The sequence below is a fragment of the Eurypyga helias genome, unplaced genomic scaffold (genome assembly GCF_000690775.1).
Source record: "Eurypyga helias isolate BGI_N326 unplaced genomic scaffold, ASM69077v1 Scaffold6612, whole genome shotgun sequence".
NCBI lineage: Eukaryota > Metazoa > Chordata > Aves > Eurypygiformes > Eurypygidae > Eurypyga > Eurypyga helias.
In genome coordinates this window covers 1-19,372 of record NW_010237725.1, presented here as the reverse complement: position 1 = coordinate 19,372, position 19,372 = coordinate 1, and the positions used below count along the sequence as shown (strand labels likewise).

Genomic DNA, 19,372 nt, shown 5'->3' with positions numbered 1-19,372 from the left:
CTGACTGCCTGATGGCCATCAACGTCGGAGAACCAGTCTCCTATTTCGACATGGATCATTCCCTGTCCGGAGTTCTCGAGCCTGCCAAGAAAGCAGGATCTCCCAGCAACCGTGCTTGCTTTTAACCCCATTGTGCTGAGCACTAATATTGTACCCAGGTCCTGGCTTCAGCCTGATCCCGTACAGGAGAGGACTCACGCCTGCACTCCGGAGCAGGTCCGCTCCACGCCAGGTTCACCCCATCGTTGGAGGTGCAGTAGACGGAATCGTCCCCAACGAGAGACAGACCCTCTGCACAGCTGTACTTTACTTCTAAGCCGTAGAGGAACTGCTCGATTCTCAAGCCAGAGTGCTGCCCGTTGGTGATTTTTGGTGGGTGACCACAAACTATGAGAGAATAGAGAAAGGAAAAAAGATTTTCTTTGTTTGGTCAGGGAGACAGAGCAGTGTTGGGAAGTAACAGGAGAAGCCAGCTCCCAGTGTTCATTAACTCAGGTTGCTCTCCTCAAAGTCCTCCTCGCTTCTTGCCACCTTTGGTCATGGCTCTGCCACCGTTCCTGGACTGACCCAGCCAACCACCCAACCCACCCGGTATCATGACATGTGACTCCATCCCCCCCCTTCAGCCAATCTTCCCATATCCCCTCTGTTTCACGAGAAAGAATCCTGCTCATTAACAGGCTCAGGGACCTGCGAGTATTATAAACCCCTTGTACAGTCCTGTGAGAAAAAGGCTGCAAGTCCCATTACTCAACACATTTTCTTAATTACAGTTTTGAAAGAAGATGAAAACTGTAAAGCCATTTAATGCGGTGGCTCAGACCCCTTCTAACACCCCCTTCTCCAAGACGAGGTGCTCAGGTTACGTGATTTTCTCACTGCTGTTCCCAGCACCCACCGTGCTCACACCATTCACACTCACCCTTGTCGCAGTACGGCACGGGGGGTCTCCACGTCCCATCAGACCAGCACTGGATCCTCTGGCTGCCCCTCAGCACGTACCCGGGGTCACACTGAAATTCCACCTGCTGTCCAAAGGTGTATGCAGCTTTCCTGGGGCTGATCTCTCTCCCATGTTGGATAACGGGGCTGGGACACTGCACCTCTGAGGAACACCAGCATCAGAATGAGCTTCCATGGCTTGGCTCAGGAGGGGAGGAGACATTCGCACAGGGTGTTTTCCCATGGCAGGGCTTGCTGACCCAGGGAACCTGACTGTTAACGCTGCCAGATGTCTAACCTGACCCTGCATGCGCAGGGATGGTAATTATGTGATAACCACCATTCCTCTTGGAAGGCAGAATGATCTGAGCCCCGTGATTAGCTATAAGTTGTACCGAAGGGAGGATATGTCAGTAGCTGCATCACCGCGTGGTTGTTTGAACAGCCAAATAACCAGCTATTTCTTTTCAGCCACGCTACCCTTTGAATGGCAAAATTACGATTAGCGAGAGCCAAAGCACGGCTCAATGAAGTCCTTATGGCCCAGCACCCCTAGTGAGTATTTTGAAAACGAGGTTATTTCCACGTCATTAAACTGATGCTTTGTTGGCAAAGCGAAGGAAGCGGTGTACTTACTCTGGCAAAGCTTTGGGATTACGGACCATGTGAAATTTTTAAGGCAAGTCGTTGTTGGAGAGACTTCGGGGAGCAAAGTGTATCCGGTTCTGCAGAAGTAGGTCACGGTTGTCCCAACTGCAAAGTCATGCTGAGGGCTTTGGTCCGCGTGGTCGACGGCAGGAGGGTAGGGACAGTGACCTGGTACCAGAGCAGGGGACAACAGGGACCCTCAGAGCTAGGAGGTCTCCCCACAGACCTGCTGGGGACAAAGCTGAGCCCTGACTTTGGGGAACACAGCCTGCCCCATGGGCAAAGGCAGAAATCCCAGAAAGCAGCAAGGACAGCAGCGACCCTGAGCATCGCTGTGGGGGATGGAGGGTGAACTGAAATGGAAAAAAACAGTGGCAACGAATTCCCCAAATGATGACGTGACATAATGAGTCTTTACTCCCAGATCCCTTTGTACCTCATTGGCTGCACCCTGCAGTATGGTAGAACAGCCAAATCAGGACAGCCCTGCCACATTACCCAGGTTCGATGAAAGAGCAGAGGGGAACCCTGCCACCAAACACCAGACAGTGCAGCTCGCCGCCGTGCCCACCCTCCAGCCCCTCCACGCTGCGCGTGAAACACAAGCAGGCAATTCCACGCGGGAGACAAAGTCAGGAGGCAAGAGATCCGTGGGTACCTAGGGTACAGGCAGGCATCCGTGGATACCATCTGCCGCTGGCCAGGCACCGCACAGTGGTGACGGCACCCACGGGGATGTAGCCGGTGTCGCACTCCAGCGTGGCTGTGCTCCCGTAGGTGAAGTTCTGCGCAGGTTTCAGCTGGCCGTGCGTGATGGCTGGGATGGGACACTGTACCACTGTGGATCACCAAGCAAACAGGCTTTTCAGGGTTATTCCTACTGCATACAGCTACAGCGACCAACAGTCACTGCCCCTCCACTGGGTAAGCAGAAGGCAAATCAGTTTAACGAAGGCAGCAATCGAGGCAGAGACATTAGGGATTAATAAGTGTGCTTGAGCAGCCGTTATCAGTAGGACCCCCAAATGTGCAGCATTTCCATTGTACACAGTCCAACACTATTTTTTCCCTTTCCTAATAGAATCATGGAATGGTTGGGGTGGGAAGGGCCCTTAAAGCACACCCAGCCCCACCCCCTGCCATGGGCAGGGACACCTTCCACTAGACCAGGGTGCTCCAAGCCTCATCCAGCCTGGCCTTGGACACTTGCTCTAGCAGGTTGTGGTACAACTCATCTGCACACTCAGGTTTGGGGTGACTCTGGGGTGCTGGCACCCCACCTCCAGCTTTACAACAACCAAGCAGCTCTCCAGCAACCACATAACCTCTATCAGACACGTATATCACTCATGTCCCAACAAAAAGCTTTTTTGTCCATCTACTGTATCACCCATGAGAAATATTTTGGCGTTGGTCACAAACTATGAGAAGAGAGAAAACTAAACTAAAGGCAGCTGTAACTGGGATTTCCTCATGCCTTACACTAGATGCTGGAACTCTGACCTGCTTCACACCCTGGTACACAGCAGCATCCCAGGCACCAGCACCACTGCACTGTGTCAGGAAAGTGCTGGTGATGCTGCCTTTGGGACCAGTACCCATGGAAAAAGTCTCTGTGTACTCGTACGTGTCTTCCCCAGGCCCCAGCTTAGGTACTGGCACATGGATATTAGGCATTATGTTTGGACTGGGACAATGGGCTTCCTAGAACCACTGTGAATTAAAGAAAAAGGGTGTAAAGGCAGCGCTGGCAGCCGGGGGGCAGCAGATGCCTCTGCAGGGAGGATGGCGATGCTGCTCACCCTGGAGAAGTTTCTCACAAGGCCTGTTTTTAAAGGAACTGTCAACTTCCAGGTAGAAACTGCAAGTTATTCCCCTTCCTAGAGACATTAGTCAGCAAAGTCTCACTTCTCCTGCACTGAAGCCAGCCTGGGAAGGCATGACAACTCCCCAGCTACCTTCAAGATATCTCAGGGCTGCAGTGTCGACCACTCAAACTGCTAACTATAACCCTTTTAATTAAATGGTAACAACTATTACCTGACTAATTGACTCTCCCATCTTACCACCATCTGTGTCTTGAGCCCCAGATTGTAAGGACACCCTCTGGCCCTGGGAACACCTCAGCTACCTCACAGATGATCGAGTCAAAGGGTGATGTACTCCATGCGACACAAGATCCGACTCCAGACCAGTTCTGCAGAGAAGAGACCTGGCCCCAGACTGTCCCGGGGATGAGCTCGTAGCCTCTGGGCCAGCCAGACTTAATCCCGGTCCCAGGGGGGACCCACACCCCAACGTAAGACTTCTGAAAAGCATTGGGAATTTTGGGTGGGTGATGCAGGTCCCTAGAGTTGCAGCTAAAGAGGTGAAACAGGCAATCAGCAGCAGCCACTGAGCTCGGATCATCCTTACAAGAACACCAGGCACAGAAAGAGGTTCACAGTGACTTCAGCCAGAGGAAGGTCTCCCGCTGAATTTACTAACCCGATTGTTATGTGTCTGATCCGTACGCAAAGCTGAGCCACAGAAGCAAGGCAAACGAGCAGGGGAGCGACACTCACCAAGAGCCCCAGCTGACTGCAGCACAAGGACCACCGCTGCCAGGACCTGCCCCGGCCGGCGGCGAAGCACTGGCATGGCGCTGGGAGATGCCAGCGCTGCGCAGGGCGAGAGCGACTCCCCGACGAGAACCCGCTGGGGAAGGGGAAGCAGCAGTGGGAAGTTGGGGACAGGACAGATGAGCCACGCCAACAAGGCCACCCCCAGCCCTTCTGACCTGCCCAAGGCAAGGGCTGCCTTCCCAGGACTCTCCAGCAAGGATGTGCCATGGGAGAGAATGCTGCTCTGCCTTCTTCCCAGTGGGGACAGCGGGGATAAATAACACCCTGCACGCCCCCATACTGTGCTCAGGGCACGGCAGCCCTGCGTGCCTAACCAAGCAATGCTTACTGCAGCACCTTTTTCCTTCACTGTAGGTGGGACAGCATTATGGAAAGCCAGACGCAGCTGTCATTACAATTGCAGCTTTATTATGATCTCGTGGTGAAGGAGTATCGGCCCGATCACAAGACGTGTGCTAGCTGGGCACTTCCCCTTTACTGGACCTTGCAGGAAAAAAAAAAAAAATCAGCTACTTCTTTCTTGAGACTCTTATTTCCAACAGCTTGGTGCACACACGAAGATGCAGTGAGCGGCACTGTCGTGGCCTCAGATACCTCTGTCCTGCCGGGGAAGAAAACCTGGCATTTTTGTTTGGCTTGCAGACAGGCTTTGAAGTTTTCTTCATTGTGCCTGCTCGGAAGGTCACAGCTAATTAGGCAGTTACGTGCTTGTTCACAATAATGAATGCAACACATCTGAAGAGAGTAGCAGTGGGCTATACTGGATTAGCAGCTGAAGGGGTGCAGGAGTTGTGGGGCGAGTGGGGGTTGGTGGCTCTTACCATGTTCGTGCCTGTCTGTACGATAAAAATTTACCTTCTACTCAGTTCCTTTCTAACCACGTGCTTGCAAAAAAAAAGAGAACATATCTAAATGCAAAGCTTTAAACTGTATAAAGTGATGAACAAAACTAACCCAGGCAGCCCTAACAGCATGAGCCAGAAGCTGTCCCTTTCTGACTCTGTTCTGTCACTGATTGGTAAACTTTGTTCTGGCTGCTTAAGTGTAAGCACAGATTATGAAGCCATAAAAAAAAAAATCCTCAGTCAGCATGATTATTCAGCACACAAAAAGGACAGTTCTTATGATACCAGTGAGGACAGTCAGTTGTATGCTGCAATTCTTAGCTCCTTTTCAAGTTTCAGGATCTCCAGGTACAGTTTCCGGACTTCCAGCAGAGTTTTCAGTTCTGTCAGAGGAACTCCACACTGGAAAGCTTCCCTGTTTTGAAGAATCTTCTCACATGTATCATGCTTTTTCTTTAAAAGAACCAAAGCAAAGATACAGAGGGCATGAGACTGCTGCAGCCACCTCTGCTGAGCATCCTGCTCCTCCTGCAGCCCCTCAATCAGACCAGCCCTATTGTAACAAAGCAACCCCATTCACGAGTCGGACCAGGGCTATTCCAGGCAATAAATGGGGCAATATATAGAAAAAGCCTGGACCTGGGTGGTACTTACACATGTGGGCGGTGGTATCCAAGTGCCATTAGCTGAGCAGGTGGTTTCTGAATTTAGCGTTCGACGGCCATCACTTTTGCAGTTGAAAAACAAAGTGTCATTCACCTCGTACCATGTTCTAAAAGAGTGAATCACTAGGTCATCCTGTGCTGAGGGCTGCGGACACTGAACTGCAAGGAAAATGCATGCCAAAAATGAATGTAATGCGAGGAGATGGAGGAAAAAAATCCCTGGAAATTCCACCCGTTGCTGGTGATTCCAAGGAGCAGCACCCTGGCCTGTGCCAGGGGCATCTGCCTGGCTGGTACCCACCTGGCCGGCAGGTGGGCAGGGGGGGATGCCAGGTACCATCGGCCAGGCACCGGCTCTCGGCATCGCCGTGCAGCACGAAGCCTTCGTCACAGGAGAACTGCACGGCCACCCCGTAGGGAAACGTGAACCTCTGTGGAATCATCCTTCCCCTCTCGACTGCGGGCTTGGGGCAGCGAACCACTGCGGGAAGAGAGCAGAGGTGGGAGTGGGGGGTTTGGCTGCTGCCCTTCCCCAGGGACAAGGGGGAACCAGGTCAGGTGGGACACAGCCACTCTTCCTGATGCTCTCTGCATCAGTTTTACACTCAAACACAGGCACTGACCCTCAGCTGCCTGCAGCAATCCCTGAAGAGACCCTACCAGTCCCTGGGGCTCCTGAGCAGCTCGTGGTACTGACACCTTTGCACAGGAGCTGGACAAGCTGCACGGTCATTAATCCACTCCGTGTTTGGAGCTCCTGGACCAGGGCAAATAATAGAGCAGGGGCTTAGCCCCAGCATCATACCCAGGTCCTTGCTTCAGCCTGATCCCGTAGAGGAGAACAGACTCACCCCTGCACTCCGGGGCAGATCCGCTCCACACCAGGTTCACCCCGTCGTCGGAGGTGCAGTAAATGGAATCGTCCCCAATGAGGGACAGACCCTCCGTGCAGCTGTACGTCACCCTTGTGCCATATGGGAACTGGTCCTGTCCCAAGCCAGAGTGCTGCCCATTGGTGATTTGTGGAGGGGGGCCACAGACTGTGGAATAAATGGGATTGATAAGAAAAGACACGATTATCATTCAGGTGAGAATCAAAATCATTTCTGGGAAATCAGTGCAAGAGTTAACTGCTTATTTAGAGTGTGACAGTCACGTGAAGTTGCTGCCTGGCTTCCTGCTACTTAGCTCAAGGCTCTCACTTCTCACTCAGCTCCCATCTGGGTCACATCCCTAGGGACAAGACACCTCCACTCTTTCAGCCCATGAGGCCCTGCTCACCACCGTGTTCCCCAGGAGCAGATGCTGAAGGCAGGTCGCCCAGCGACTGCTGTTTCTGAATCCCGATGCGCCAGGTCTCTTTTCAGCACTGCGTTACACGTACCTTTGTCACAAACCGGTAACGGGGGAGCCCAGGTCATATCCGCCTGACACTCGGTCGAGTCCTGGCCCCTGAGGACATAGCCCGAATCACACGCCAGCCTCAGTCTGGTCCCAGCTGTGTAGCCATTTTTGCTTTGATAAACCACTCTTCCATGAGAAGTATCTGGCGTTGGGCAACGAAGTTCTAGAAACATTGGAAAATAAAGGATGTCATTTATTTTCAGAAAGAACCCTAGTGAAGAGAGTCTTCTGTGTCACCCATGGAGAAGACAGTTACCAAGAATATCTGAACCCTGGGGAAAAAAGGTGACTGTCATCTAGATGCAGGTCTCAGGGCTGCCTTTGTAACACTACAGGAGCTTCTGCTTTACAACCAGCTTTTTCTGAGGCTGTTGGGAAAGGCGCATGCTGCAGAGCTGGGCTCAGGGCCAACCGAGCCTCCCTCGGGGCTCCCGGTACCATGTACCGTTATCACCCCCGGGACTGCAGCCCTGCTCTCCCACGGAGCTGGACTCCTGAGGTTGCTGAGCACCTCACAGGCAGCGTTAGGGCCAGGACAAGGAATCATCCACACCCTAATGCTGGCTGCCCTGCGAGATGGAGCAGGCTCTTTCCTCCTGGGAAGGTTTTCCTGAAATTTTGGGCTCAGGTCTCTTCCAGCAGCTCGCCGATATTGCCACAGTGCCCCATTGCTGGGTTATTGATTTCAGCAGTGTCAGTTATTTATGCTGTCACATTTTCTTTCGAGAGGGGAAATGCACTGAGAACATCCTCTGCTCCCAAGCCTCATGTCAGCAAACCAGCCCAGCTGCTGTCCAAAGCACAAACCACATCCCCTTCCAGCTGGGTGAGTCTCTCCCAGGCTTCTTAGGAGCCTCTAAAAGCTGCCAAGACCCCGTTTCCCGCTCAGCTCCCTGCCAAACCTCCGTACTTTTTCCACGGCAATCCCCAGGCAATATAACGATCCGTCTGGATCCTCTACTGCCTAGTTCTTCCAACTAGATCTGGAGAACCAGATCTGGAAATACGTGTACCCTGTCACAGACATCATTTAAGGCAACACGTAGGTTTTCCTGTGAACGTCAGCAGACAGCGACGCTGTACAGAGCAACCCAAACCTTTGCAGTCAAAAATACGTAGTTGTCAAAGCAACATCCTTCACCAGCTCTCACCTACCTGCAGTGCACTCCGGTACTGCTGGGTTCCACCTACCGTCACTCGTACACCAAAGCACAACGTTACCGCTATGACCTTTGAAGGAATAACCTTCATTACACGTGATTTCCAGTCTGTCTCCATACATGTAATTGTGTTTATACTCCCATACATGTAAGGGCTTTCCATTCCTGATGTCTGGATTTGGGCAGCTGATTCCTGAGGAAGACCAAACGTTAGCAAGGGTGAAAACCACAGCAAAGCCACCTGGGTGACAGCAGGTTCATCGCAAACAGGATGAGTGCTTTGTAAGGCAAAAGGCACATCACAAGGCTAAATCTGCCCCAACACGGTCCCTGGTGCTCCTGGAGGATGGGGTGTTTGCAAGAGGCTCCGCAACTGCAACCTCCTGGGGACCTCGATACCAGGATGACTTTTCCCACAGGTTCAAGGGACCAAAAGCATAGCTGGTAAATAGAGGAGAGAAAACCCTGTGGCTGGGACACAAATCAAAGGAGGTGAAGAGTCACAGCAAAGACTAGGGACACGCCAAGCTGGGCACCCTGAGCACCCCCCTCTCTCCTCGACCCTGACACCCGCACAACAGCAGACCACCTACTGTTCCTCCATTCATTAATAATTTTGCCAGACAGCAAGGGTGAGCGAGCCAAAAGAGTGTACGCTTACTTTGGCAAGGCTGTGGAGTTTTGGTCCACGTAAAATCCGGCAGACACTTGATGTGCCGCGTGGTTTCTCCGGGGCTGAACTGGTAGCCCTCCCTGCACTCGTAAGTAACGACAGTCTCCACAGGAAACAAATTGCCAGCAAGCCTGGCTTTCACAGCGTTTTCCACATCTGGAGGGTCGTCACAGCTACCTGGAGGGAAATAGCGATTTCACCAGCTTGAATGAGACATGGCCCCACATCATCAATTCCTAAAGTCACCTTAGTGAGTGAGATCAGCCAAAAAAAAATCCAAAAAGTTAAAACCTGGAGCCATCCCTCAGGACCTAATGCTTTCTTAGTTGGGTGGGAACTGCACGGAAGCAAAGCTGCTGGGCCGGGTGGAGCCGTGCTCGGGTCACCCCACTTACTCAGCTGGCAGAGCGGCAGCGGAGGGTCCCAGAGGCCGTTTTCTTTGCACATGGAGGCATCGCTGCCTTTCATGGTGTAGCGGAAGTTACAGTCAAACATGACGGTGTCTCTGTAGGTGTACTTGGTCCGGAACCCGCTCAGCAGCTTCCCGTTGTCCACGACAGGATGCTCACAGTTAACCGCTGCGTCAGGGAAACGCCAGCACTTAGGAAATCAGCAGTTATGCTCAAGAGGGGAGATGGGGGTGTTAAAAACATTCTCATGGCATAAGATGCGTTCACCAAAAAGGCTGAAAATGGACATGAAAGGGTAGAAGGCTGACATGGTATTTTTGAACTCCTTACTCTATGTTACAGGTTTTCTTTTTTCCTCTACAACTTTTATTAAGGCAAAGTGTAGAAAGAACACAGGAAAGGCAGCAGATATCACAGCAGCTTTCCAAATTCTTTGCAGGCATTTTGCTTTACACATGATGGCAGACAAGATGCATCGTCAGGGCGACGAACGCTAATAAAATCCCACTCCCACGTCCCCTGCTGACTTGGTGACCGTGAGCACTCATGGACCCTGCGAGGGGAGACTCTACATCCTGTTGTTGCTACCAACCTCAGAGGGTGTCATCTGCAAGAAGCGATTCCAGCAACACCAAGGAGAGAGACAGCTCCCAGGAAAACGGCTTTAGCAGACGGCAATAGAGCCGGGGCTACGGCTGGTGCTGCTGCAGTGCCCCGGCGAGCTCGCAAGCACACCCCTCACCCCTGCATGGGAGCAGCTCACCTTTGCACTCCGGGGCTGGCTTGTTCCAGACACCGTTTACGTTATCTGTAGTTGTACAGAAAATAGAGGCATCTCCCACCAGCGAGAAAGGTGTCTCTCCTCTTTGGACGGTGTGGCACCTGTAAGTGACGGACGCTCCGTATTCAAAGAGCTCTTTGTCGGTCTCGCTGTGATCTCCGTTGGCTATTTTTGGAGGGGGTGGACATGGTATGGCTGGGGAGAAGGGAAATGGTAGAGGGAGGGAAGAACAAGAGAGACAAAACTTAATTCGTTTTGAACCAAAAGTCCAATAAGCAAACTTAAAACAGGAGGTGCCAGAAGGGTTAAATCAAGAGCAGGTCTCAAGGAGTCGCATGCCAGCAGAGCTCCGACCCCGGCACCGAGTGGTGTTGGGATACACCAGTCTGACATGCAGCTGCTTTACTCCCAGACAGTGAATAAATCTTTCTGCAGGACATTGCAGGAAGAAAAAACACAAAGGAAGAAGTGTCTTTCCAGACTCCACCACACATCAAACTGCCTAAACCCTCAGTGACTGCTTCTTTAGCCATCCTCAGTAACCTTTAAGCAGCAGATCAATTAAGGAACTGTACTTACATTCACAGATGGGGATATCTCTGTCCCACGTAACAACTCCATTCTTAATCACACACTGGATTTGGGAATTTCCAACCAGCCTGTACCTGTGTGAAACAGGTGAGAGGGAATCACTCAACAAACTCAGCTTTGATGAATTACTATAACATCACCATCAGGATGGTTTTGGCTTCCTTCTCATAATTACAGCTGATCAGAAATTTGCCATCGATGTAATTTTTTTTATGACACGCTGGCTTTTGACAAAAGCATTTTTTAAATAAAAAACTTACATGGTTTTTAAGGAAAAAGGTCTACTTTATCAGCCAGCTGTAGCTACCACCACAGCTCTGAGTTCAATATCGATGGCTTTTCTTCAAAAAGATACTGAAACAGTGGAAAAGGTTTAAGAAAGAGCCAGGAGAGCGAACTTGAGGTTGGGAAGAACGGCCTCAAAGTACAAGATTAAGAAAACTCAGTCAGTCTTAAATCTTGTGAAGGAAAGCTTAAAAGATATTTCAATTGCCATCTGCAATTACGTACACTGGTAAGGCTTGTGAGAGCACAGGCTATAATCTATAGGGAAAAGACTCCGGAAAAATTGCTGGAGAAGAAGAGGACCCATGCCTTGAGTCCTCTCGGCTTACCCCATGTTGCAGGTGAAGTTCACTGCTGACCCAAAACTGAACGTCCCTGCAAGGACCAGTCGGCCGTTGTCCGGCTCTCCAGGGTAGGTGCACAGCTTTGCTGGGGGACAACAGGACTGGAGTTAGTTCTTATTGCAGTTTCTTGAAGAATTGGGAAAACGCAGCAGGAAAACGGAAGCCTCCTCCACTACTGAGCAAGGAGATGGACCGGAGACCTCTGGGTTTTCCCTCCAACCCTAAATTATTCCACGATTCATGATGCTGGGAAGACTTGCATCACGACCTGCAGCCAGCCTCTGCAGTCTGTGTGGGGTTTTGCAGCATCCCTGGCAAGCACAACGGCATTTCTTCGCAGCTAAAGGATCCTCTGACTGCAGGTTTGAAATACTTCTTTTGAATCAGGAGTTACAAAGTGCCTCAGCAGAACACCCTTTGAATCAACAGCCAAGCACAGCATCAAAGCAGATTTCAGCTTTTGCCATCACTGTCAGTCCTTAGCGGAATATAAGCTGTGCGTCACGTCAGGTCACTCCTCTCCCACCATCCCGTGAGGTCATTTTGGATACTGCTCCAACAAAATGAGCTGATAGCATCAGTGAATTAAAACAAAACCCAAAGTCAACCCAAAATATACTCACGTATACAGAACTCCTTTGTTCCATGCCACCTATTGTTCCTTCCACAAACAAGGGTGTTTCGGGCATTAATAGTTCTCACATAACCTGGACGACAGACGTATTCCACCACTGAATTATGGGAAAATGAGGTAATGCCATGGTATTGCTCTTTGAGTTCTGCAGATGGGATACGTGGCGGAACATCGCAGACACCTACCGACAGAAACTCCATCAGAAGGATGCTGGGAGGAAAAGCAGTGGGAGTTAAGGCCTGATCTACTCTGAAGGTCCAGTCGAGGACACTTTGGTGGCCTTAAAACCCGCAAAGGTAGACACGGAGGGGAGAAGCGCAGTCTGCAACTGGGGCTGGCTGAGGCTGTCAGGGACAGGGGAGCACCATCACCCCACGAGGCCCTGTTCCCTCCTCACACCTCATCCAGCAGTTTCAAAGGCTGGTCACAAAGTCCAGATTAATTGTTTCCTCTCCCCAGTTAGTATAAATCATTGCACCTTTTTCAGCCATTTGTGGCCATTTTACACAGAAAGGAGAAAAGGTAAAGGAAGACAGATTCTGAGCACAAAGATGTACAATGTTCCCAAAAAATGCAAAGGCAAAAAGGAAAAGAGGAAAGGCAAAAGGAAAAAGGCAAAAAGGAAAATCTTGTGACCCCCAGGAGAAGGTTTTCCTTTGAGGGATCTTAGTTTATCCTGATGGACTCGCTCCCTCCTCACGTTCACTTACTCTGGACAGCCACAACAAGAGCAGCAGCGAGGAATAATCCAAGGACAGTGGTGCGATCCCTCTGCCTCCCCAACTCCAAAGTTGGCATCTTCCTTTATTCCAGCCTCCCTGTCCAGAGATCCCACGGAAGTTACCACATTCTCTTTCTCGGCCAAATATCTGTAAAAATGGCAGGGGATAACCTGGGATTATATGGATATCCTGAGGGACACTCAGGATAACCATAGCTCATATGGACAGCTGACATTTCTCCATCCCACAGCAGTTCCTACAGTCGTGGCTGGGCACCAGAGGCTGCGGGAGCTATTGCAATACTCTCTGCAAGGGTGCGGAGCCGCTGTTCCGCTGGCTCCTCTGCGGCCGACGGGACCGAGACCCAGCGTGGAAGAGCTGGGCTGCTGGGACAGAGCTGGACTGGGGTGAGGAAGGCTGGCTCCAGCAGTCCAGACCCAGGGACATGATAATACAATCTAAACAGGACAACTGATTGTAGATGTTGTTCCACTAGTCTCATTTATTTGCATTTTTGAGAATACATCTTTTGATTAAAATAAAAAAGAAAATAAATAAGAGGAAAAAAAAAAAGACTAACAGCTTCACCCAAACTGTAACATAAATACTTTATAGCTTGTCAGGTTCAACTTAAAAACACTATGTTGGCAACCTAGTGTTCTTCCCAGCCAAACGAATACCTGCAATGCCATGGGTTTATCTAAGTCTTCTGGAAAAAAGTCTCCTGAAACTTATCTTCAGGGTAAAATGATTTGTTTTAGTAACAAATCTCTTGGAAGCAAATCCATAGTCAGATGAAATCCTGCTGGAGTCACTACAATCCCCTTACAATAAATTATGTGCAGAGAGAGAAAGCGAATCTAACCAAAAGGATTCATCAGTTCTGTGCAAATAACATTAAGTGGAGTAAAGCTGCAAAGCATACAAGTCATTCAGGAGACAAAATGGAATTTAAGAGCAATTTGGACTAATCTGGCACGTCTAGAGATCAGTAGAAGTTCTCTCTTTGTTATCCGGGATCAGCATTTATGAGGCTAAAGCCTCCCAACATTGTGTACACTCCAAGTGACTCCTTTCTCCTGGAAATGAGTCTTTCTTGATGCTTCCTGTCCTAAACCTAACACCTTGGGGCTGTTTCATTCCTCTGACTTTCCCCCAGTCCTTGTTACAGCTCCTGCTTTAATTTGATTTAACTTACTAATCATTGTGTCTGCTAGAGCTGCAAGTCAGCTCCAATCCCGTTCCCAAGAGCAACATCTCCTAAAGCTCTGTGGCTCGGAGGTGTGTTACCTGGAGGTCTGGCAGCAGGAGATAGAGAGACCCGGCGTGTTCGGCTCCCACAGCAATGACTCTCCTCGTCCACTCCCCCCGGCTCCCGGCACCACAGCGCTAAAGGAGTCCAGATCCGCCTACGCGCTGACACGGCTCCATGCAGAAAAGTTTGCATTCTGCAGACACCAGACTTGTGCCAGTTGACCCATAAACCCCAGTTTATTCAACCCACAAAGTGTAACACTAGAAAACTGAATGCAACCCAAGCAGATGTCGAAATTGTTTGTTTTCTGTGTGGAGCTGCCAACTCTTTGTTGAAATGATCCTTTCCAGCGGGATGCTGCCCGTTTCACCCTGCACCAACGGCACCCAGCCAGTGCCAGTCCCCAGGAGGTGCCCAGGGACTTGGGCACACTATGGGGGGGCCTCCTCAAGAGGACTAATTCACCCTGGGGCATGTCAGCCATGATGTTATCTCTCCTGATCTCAAAAACCTATGGCCTGCATTCCAAATTTGTTTCTTCAACCAGCTGCACCTAATCCCGTTACAGCAACACCAACGGGAGCTCAGCAGCACACAAGGTCCCAGGGACCATTGCTCAGAGCTGAACACCCAGGTCCCTGATGGAAAACCCAGCTGCCCTCCTGCTGTGGTTTAGCCCCAGTCAGCAACTAAGCACCACACAGCCACTCACTCACCTGACCCCTCCAGCAGTGGGATGGGGGGAAAAATCGAACAAAAAAGATAGAACCTATGGGTTGGGATAAGAACAGATTAATAATTGAAAATAAATGAAGATACTCCTCCTATGTGATGAAAATACTACTAATAATAATGATAATATGTAAGGAAAAAGGAAAAAAAAGAATATACAACTGCTCACCACCAGGCGACCCATGCCCAGCCAGTCTCCAAGCAGCAATTTTACCCCCCTGCTCCTTATGTACCTTATATACCATGACATTTGGTGGCACGAAATGTCCCTTTGGTCAGTCTGGTGAGCTGTTTGGGCTGTGTCCCCTCCCAGCTTCCGGTAGCCCTGGGGTGCAAGATTCACCATTGCCAACCCAACTCTCAAAAGCCAGGGATGCCTGCCCTCCCCAGCAGAGCCTCTTCCCTCCAAATACTTTCCAGAGACTCCCCGAATTCACCATTATCTCTAAACCAGCACACTGAGTTTCTGCAAACAATAATGGAAAATAACAGAGGAAACCAGAGCTACGTTTTCTTTAAAATCTCTTTATTGTAAATAAATGCTGGTGGGATACTTATGCTCAAGTGCGCAGAGTACACAACACACAGCACAAGTTTACATACATCGCCTTTTTTTTTTTAAGCCCAAAAACGCCATTAGAAAGCAGCGTAGCAAAACTGCAAGCAGACCTGTAACACCCATCTCAAAACACTAAACACAGATGCAGTTTGTAAACACCGTTCAGAGACAGAGGAGCAGGTGGCACCGGCAGCGCTCACCCAGCATCCTTCAGAGGGGTATGGGGGGCGCGAGGGTTGGGGATGTACCCCCAGGGCAAGGGCTTCCTGGAGGTGATGCCCCCCCTTAGCCCTGCAGCGACTGGGCTGGGCTTCCCCGTCCCACAGACACCTTACAGAGGTGGCAGCTTTCTCCTCCCTTCCCAGTTCTCCCCATCGCTGGCAGCAGAGATGGAACAGGTTTTGCCCGAGTGATCATCTTCCCCTCAAACAACCCACCACACCGACGGGGTGGCCAGCTCAGGGACAGCAATGCAGGCCCCGCGGGTGGCTCTGCTCACTGAAGGTGACAGCAGCCACCACCACCGCTGCTGCTAGAAACAGATGGACAGAAAGTCAGGGAAATAGAGAAAAAACCCCACTCGTGGTGCAATGCTCACGAAGGCACCAAGCCTTCCACACCTCCAAATTCACCATCTCTATCCGCCCAGCCCAAGATGCCAGCTCCAGCACCACTGATGGCACAAGCCGCTGCCGATTCTCGCTTCAGGTACATTGTGCAATCGTTGTTTATTCTGGGGTATTTGCACACATCGTGCCAAGGAAATCAGGTGATTTCAAGGAAATACCTGGCACGGGGACCTGCCAGCCTGTTTGGGGCTGGGGAGATGCGTAGGCTCACTGGCAGCACCCCGGGGACTTGTCACGACAGGCACGATTCACCCCCACGACAACAATGACAATCCCAAATCTGCTGCTGTTCTGCTCTAGACATGTATTTACACCTTTTGAAAGTTAAAATGCAGGAGGAGAAGGCTATAGCTCTGCTTTAATTAAAGCACTGTGGCACAAATGCTGCCAGCTGCAGAGGTGGCTGAGAGGCTCCATCCCACGGCCAAAGCAAGGCCCCCCCTCCACAGGAACACGGGGCTCCCAGCCAGTGATCCAAAACTGCAGACCTGATCTGTAGCAGTGATTAAAAAGTTACAGCCACCAACATATTAGCAGCTACATTCATGAATCCTGGCAGGTAAAAATATATATTTTGCCTCCTTACAACATTAACGACCCAATGCTATAAATATAATTAACTCCTTAGCAAATAATTACAGCATAGTGTGCGTAAACATCCTACAGTACGTTTCTACTCCTCCCTGCCCGCAGAGCGGGAGGTTTCTCGGCAGGAGCAGCTGGACCGATGCGGTGCAGGTTTGTGCGTTTAGAGCATTACTGGAGAGTGACAGAGAGTATTACCACACAACAGCCCATAAATCTCTTCCTTCAGCATCTTTTTCCCCTCTTTTTTTTTTTTTCCCCTGGCTTTTTTCTAAGCCCTGTAACATTTAAAACCAAAGAACAGTGCTGCTCATGCAGAAGGCTGCAGCAAAGCTGTGCCCCAGTGGGAACAGCCCCAGGAACAAAACTAATAAAACTCAGTTTCTCATTCATTGAATTTCCTCCCTCCGTGGTGCAATTGCTTTAGATCAACACATACTTCTGCTCCACATAAATCCTAAAGGTTTAGGAGTGGAGTTTGGGCCTTTGCCATGGACCTCTCCATCTTAGCTTTACCAAATTAAAGCTCTGGGAGTGTTTAAAACAACTGGGTTTGAGCTCAAAATCCCCAGATAAACCTCAGGCTTTGGGGCTGCTGAGCTCCTCTGCATCCAGGGCCAGGGCATCAACGTTTCTCAAGCACACATCCCTACCGTGCATATGGTCAACATTGATTTACTCATTTAACATAAGCAATTTGGCTCCCAGAAGTTGCCTGTATAAACGCTGGAGTCACTGCAAACAGCAGGAGCAGAACAGCCGCCTCCTTCATACCGAAGTGCTCCTTTCCTCACCCAACCTGAGGATTTTGCCCTTAGTGCAAGAACAGGAGGAGTGGGGTAAAATGGAGTTTGGCAAAACACGAGTCAAGACTCGGGGGAGAAAACTGTAAAACTGGGGTATTGCTTCCCCTGCACCTCGGCGGGAGGTTGGAGTAACACGCAGCCACCGCACGAGCTGCACCGCAGGAGTGTCACTAAATACTAAAGCAGCTTAAACTCTATTAAAAGCAGCATTATACACGGGTAACATTCACAGCTTATTCATAGGCGAGTTTAAAATCTGCTTGCGGACCTAAAATTTGGTACGTTAACAAGCCAACTGGTAAAAACCATGTGCTGTTTTTGCAAACCCTGCACACACGGCTCCACTCTTCCCAGAGACACCGACCAAAGGGATGTTCCCATTTTTTTGTTGGAATAGATAAAAGCATCCACAAAACCCAGGAAAAAAAAATGAGTGAGAGGATGAGGCTTTTATTCCCTTTTTCCCCTCACAGGAGACATCCCGCAGGATCTGCTGACCTGACCAGAGCCTCGTGTTATACCTTGTGCAAAAAACCTTCCCCAAGCAAAGGGACGGGCTCAGACCGGGGGATTCAAATCAGCAATTGTGAAAGCCAGGTAAAATGATACCTGGAGCTCTTTTGAGTGTCACACAGCACAACTGTGCTGGAACTGGGAAATGGTAGCAGTTAAAAAACACTGGGGATTTGGTCTGATAACACTTCTTCCAAAGAAAAGCTGCTTCGGCGAGTGCGGGTATGACCATTTTGTCCTCACACATCGCCATTAATTCTGCCATCCAACCAGGAGGAAAGATGTGGGACACTACTCTAACACCCCAGAAACCCCTGGGATACGTTAGCTCACACATATTAAAAGCAGGTTGAAAAATCTCTGATCCCACTGCGAGACACTTCAGCATTCAGAAAGAAAAAAGACACAGACAGACTCTACGAACACATTTCAGAGGCGGGTACTGGCCGAAGCAGCGTGTGGCTCACTGTGCTCCGGGGATGCTTGAGTTCCATCCGCAGGGTTCTTCCCAGCCACGGAAATCCCAGCTGAATCCGAGATGAGAGTGCAAACGTCTACACTGTTAAACTGGCCATCCTCTACAAACAAAAAGGGATAAATGGTACAGGTTATACCAGGGGAAAGTCGAGAGATGGTAATGCAGGGGCAGCAGAGCTCAGCTCCATGTTGGGCACGGACAGACAGACACTTTGCAGCAGGCAGCGGCAGAAGGATCCAACCAGCTCCACATAATCATTCCATGGGACAGTAGCCATCAGAGGATTCACTTATTTAACTTCTAACAGAGCAAATAATGAGCTGCTTCACTTTGCATTGCCCTTGGACCTCTTGCAAAGCCCCACATGAAGGGTTTCCCAGCCTGAGCCCACGTAAGCCCAGCTTTACTGGAACATCTTGTAGGACAGCAGGCAATAACGAAGCAGGCTGGTTACTCACTTTTATTTATCTTCTCCACAGGAAAGTACACTTCCAGGACAAAAGAAAGACATTACAATAATCATTTTTCATATTAGCTACAACAAATAGTTACAGTTTTGATAAAACTCCTTCCATTGCCTCTGGCAGAGGACAAGAATACACTCGGGTCAGTGCGAGTGAACTATATATTTACAAACACATAATCCCCCAGGTCAAAACCCAGGATTTCCTACAACTGCTGTTCGTGCAACGCCTCAGAACACAGAAAATGCCCGGAAGGGCTCTGAGCCACGCTGTGTTCAGTGCCTGCTCTGCTCAGCTGCGGCACTTAGAGACTGCAAAGCGACGTGTAAATCAATATGTGCAATTGGTCTTGTTACCTAACCAGCACTGTTTTGCAATAAAAAGCCATCACAGCTATGGAGCCAATTTACTGACAAATTCACAGTAGGCATCAACACTTGAAACCTGACAGTCAGGAAATCTAGACCCTACATTTTTAATATTTACAATTAAAAAATAAAGATATACCTAAACAGCTTTCCCAATGACACCTAAAAAGTCACCATTATCAGACAGAGGCAATCCAGAATAGCTGCCCATGTGCCCCTTTCTCCGGCAAAACTTGGGTCATAACAACCCTGGGC

At 50.0% G+C, this 19,372-nt stretch overlaps 1 protein-coding gene across 1 annotated transcript; it reads right to left on the bottom strand.

Annotated features, from left to right (window-relative positions):
* Positions 1-198: 198 nt before the first annotated feature.
* Positions 199-12,216, bottom strand: LOC104505217 (complement component receptor 1-like protein; the record flags this gene model as incomplete). The annotated part of the gene is made up of 16 exons (XM_010147559.1): positions 199-387; positions 923-1,105; positions 2,249-2,428; positions 4,155-4,287; positions 5,372-5,512; positions 5,714-5,883; positions 6,026-6,205; positions 6,576-6,764; positions 7,109-7,339; positions 8,284-8,481; positions 8,950-9,138; positions 9,357-9,539; positions 10,135-10,347; positions 10,732-10,817; positions 11,358-11,457; positions 11,996-12,216. Coding segments are annotated over 16 exons (2,786 nt in total), but the record flags the coding sequence as incomplete, so codon positions are not given.
* Positions 12,217-19,372: the final 7,156 nt, after the last annotated feature.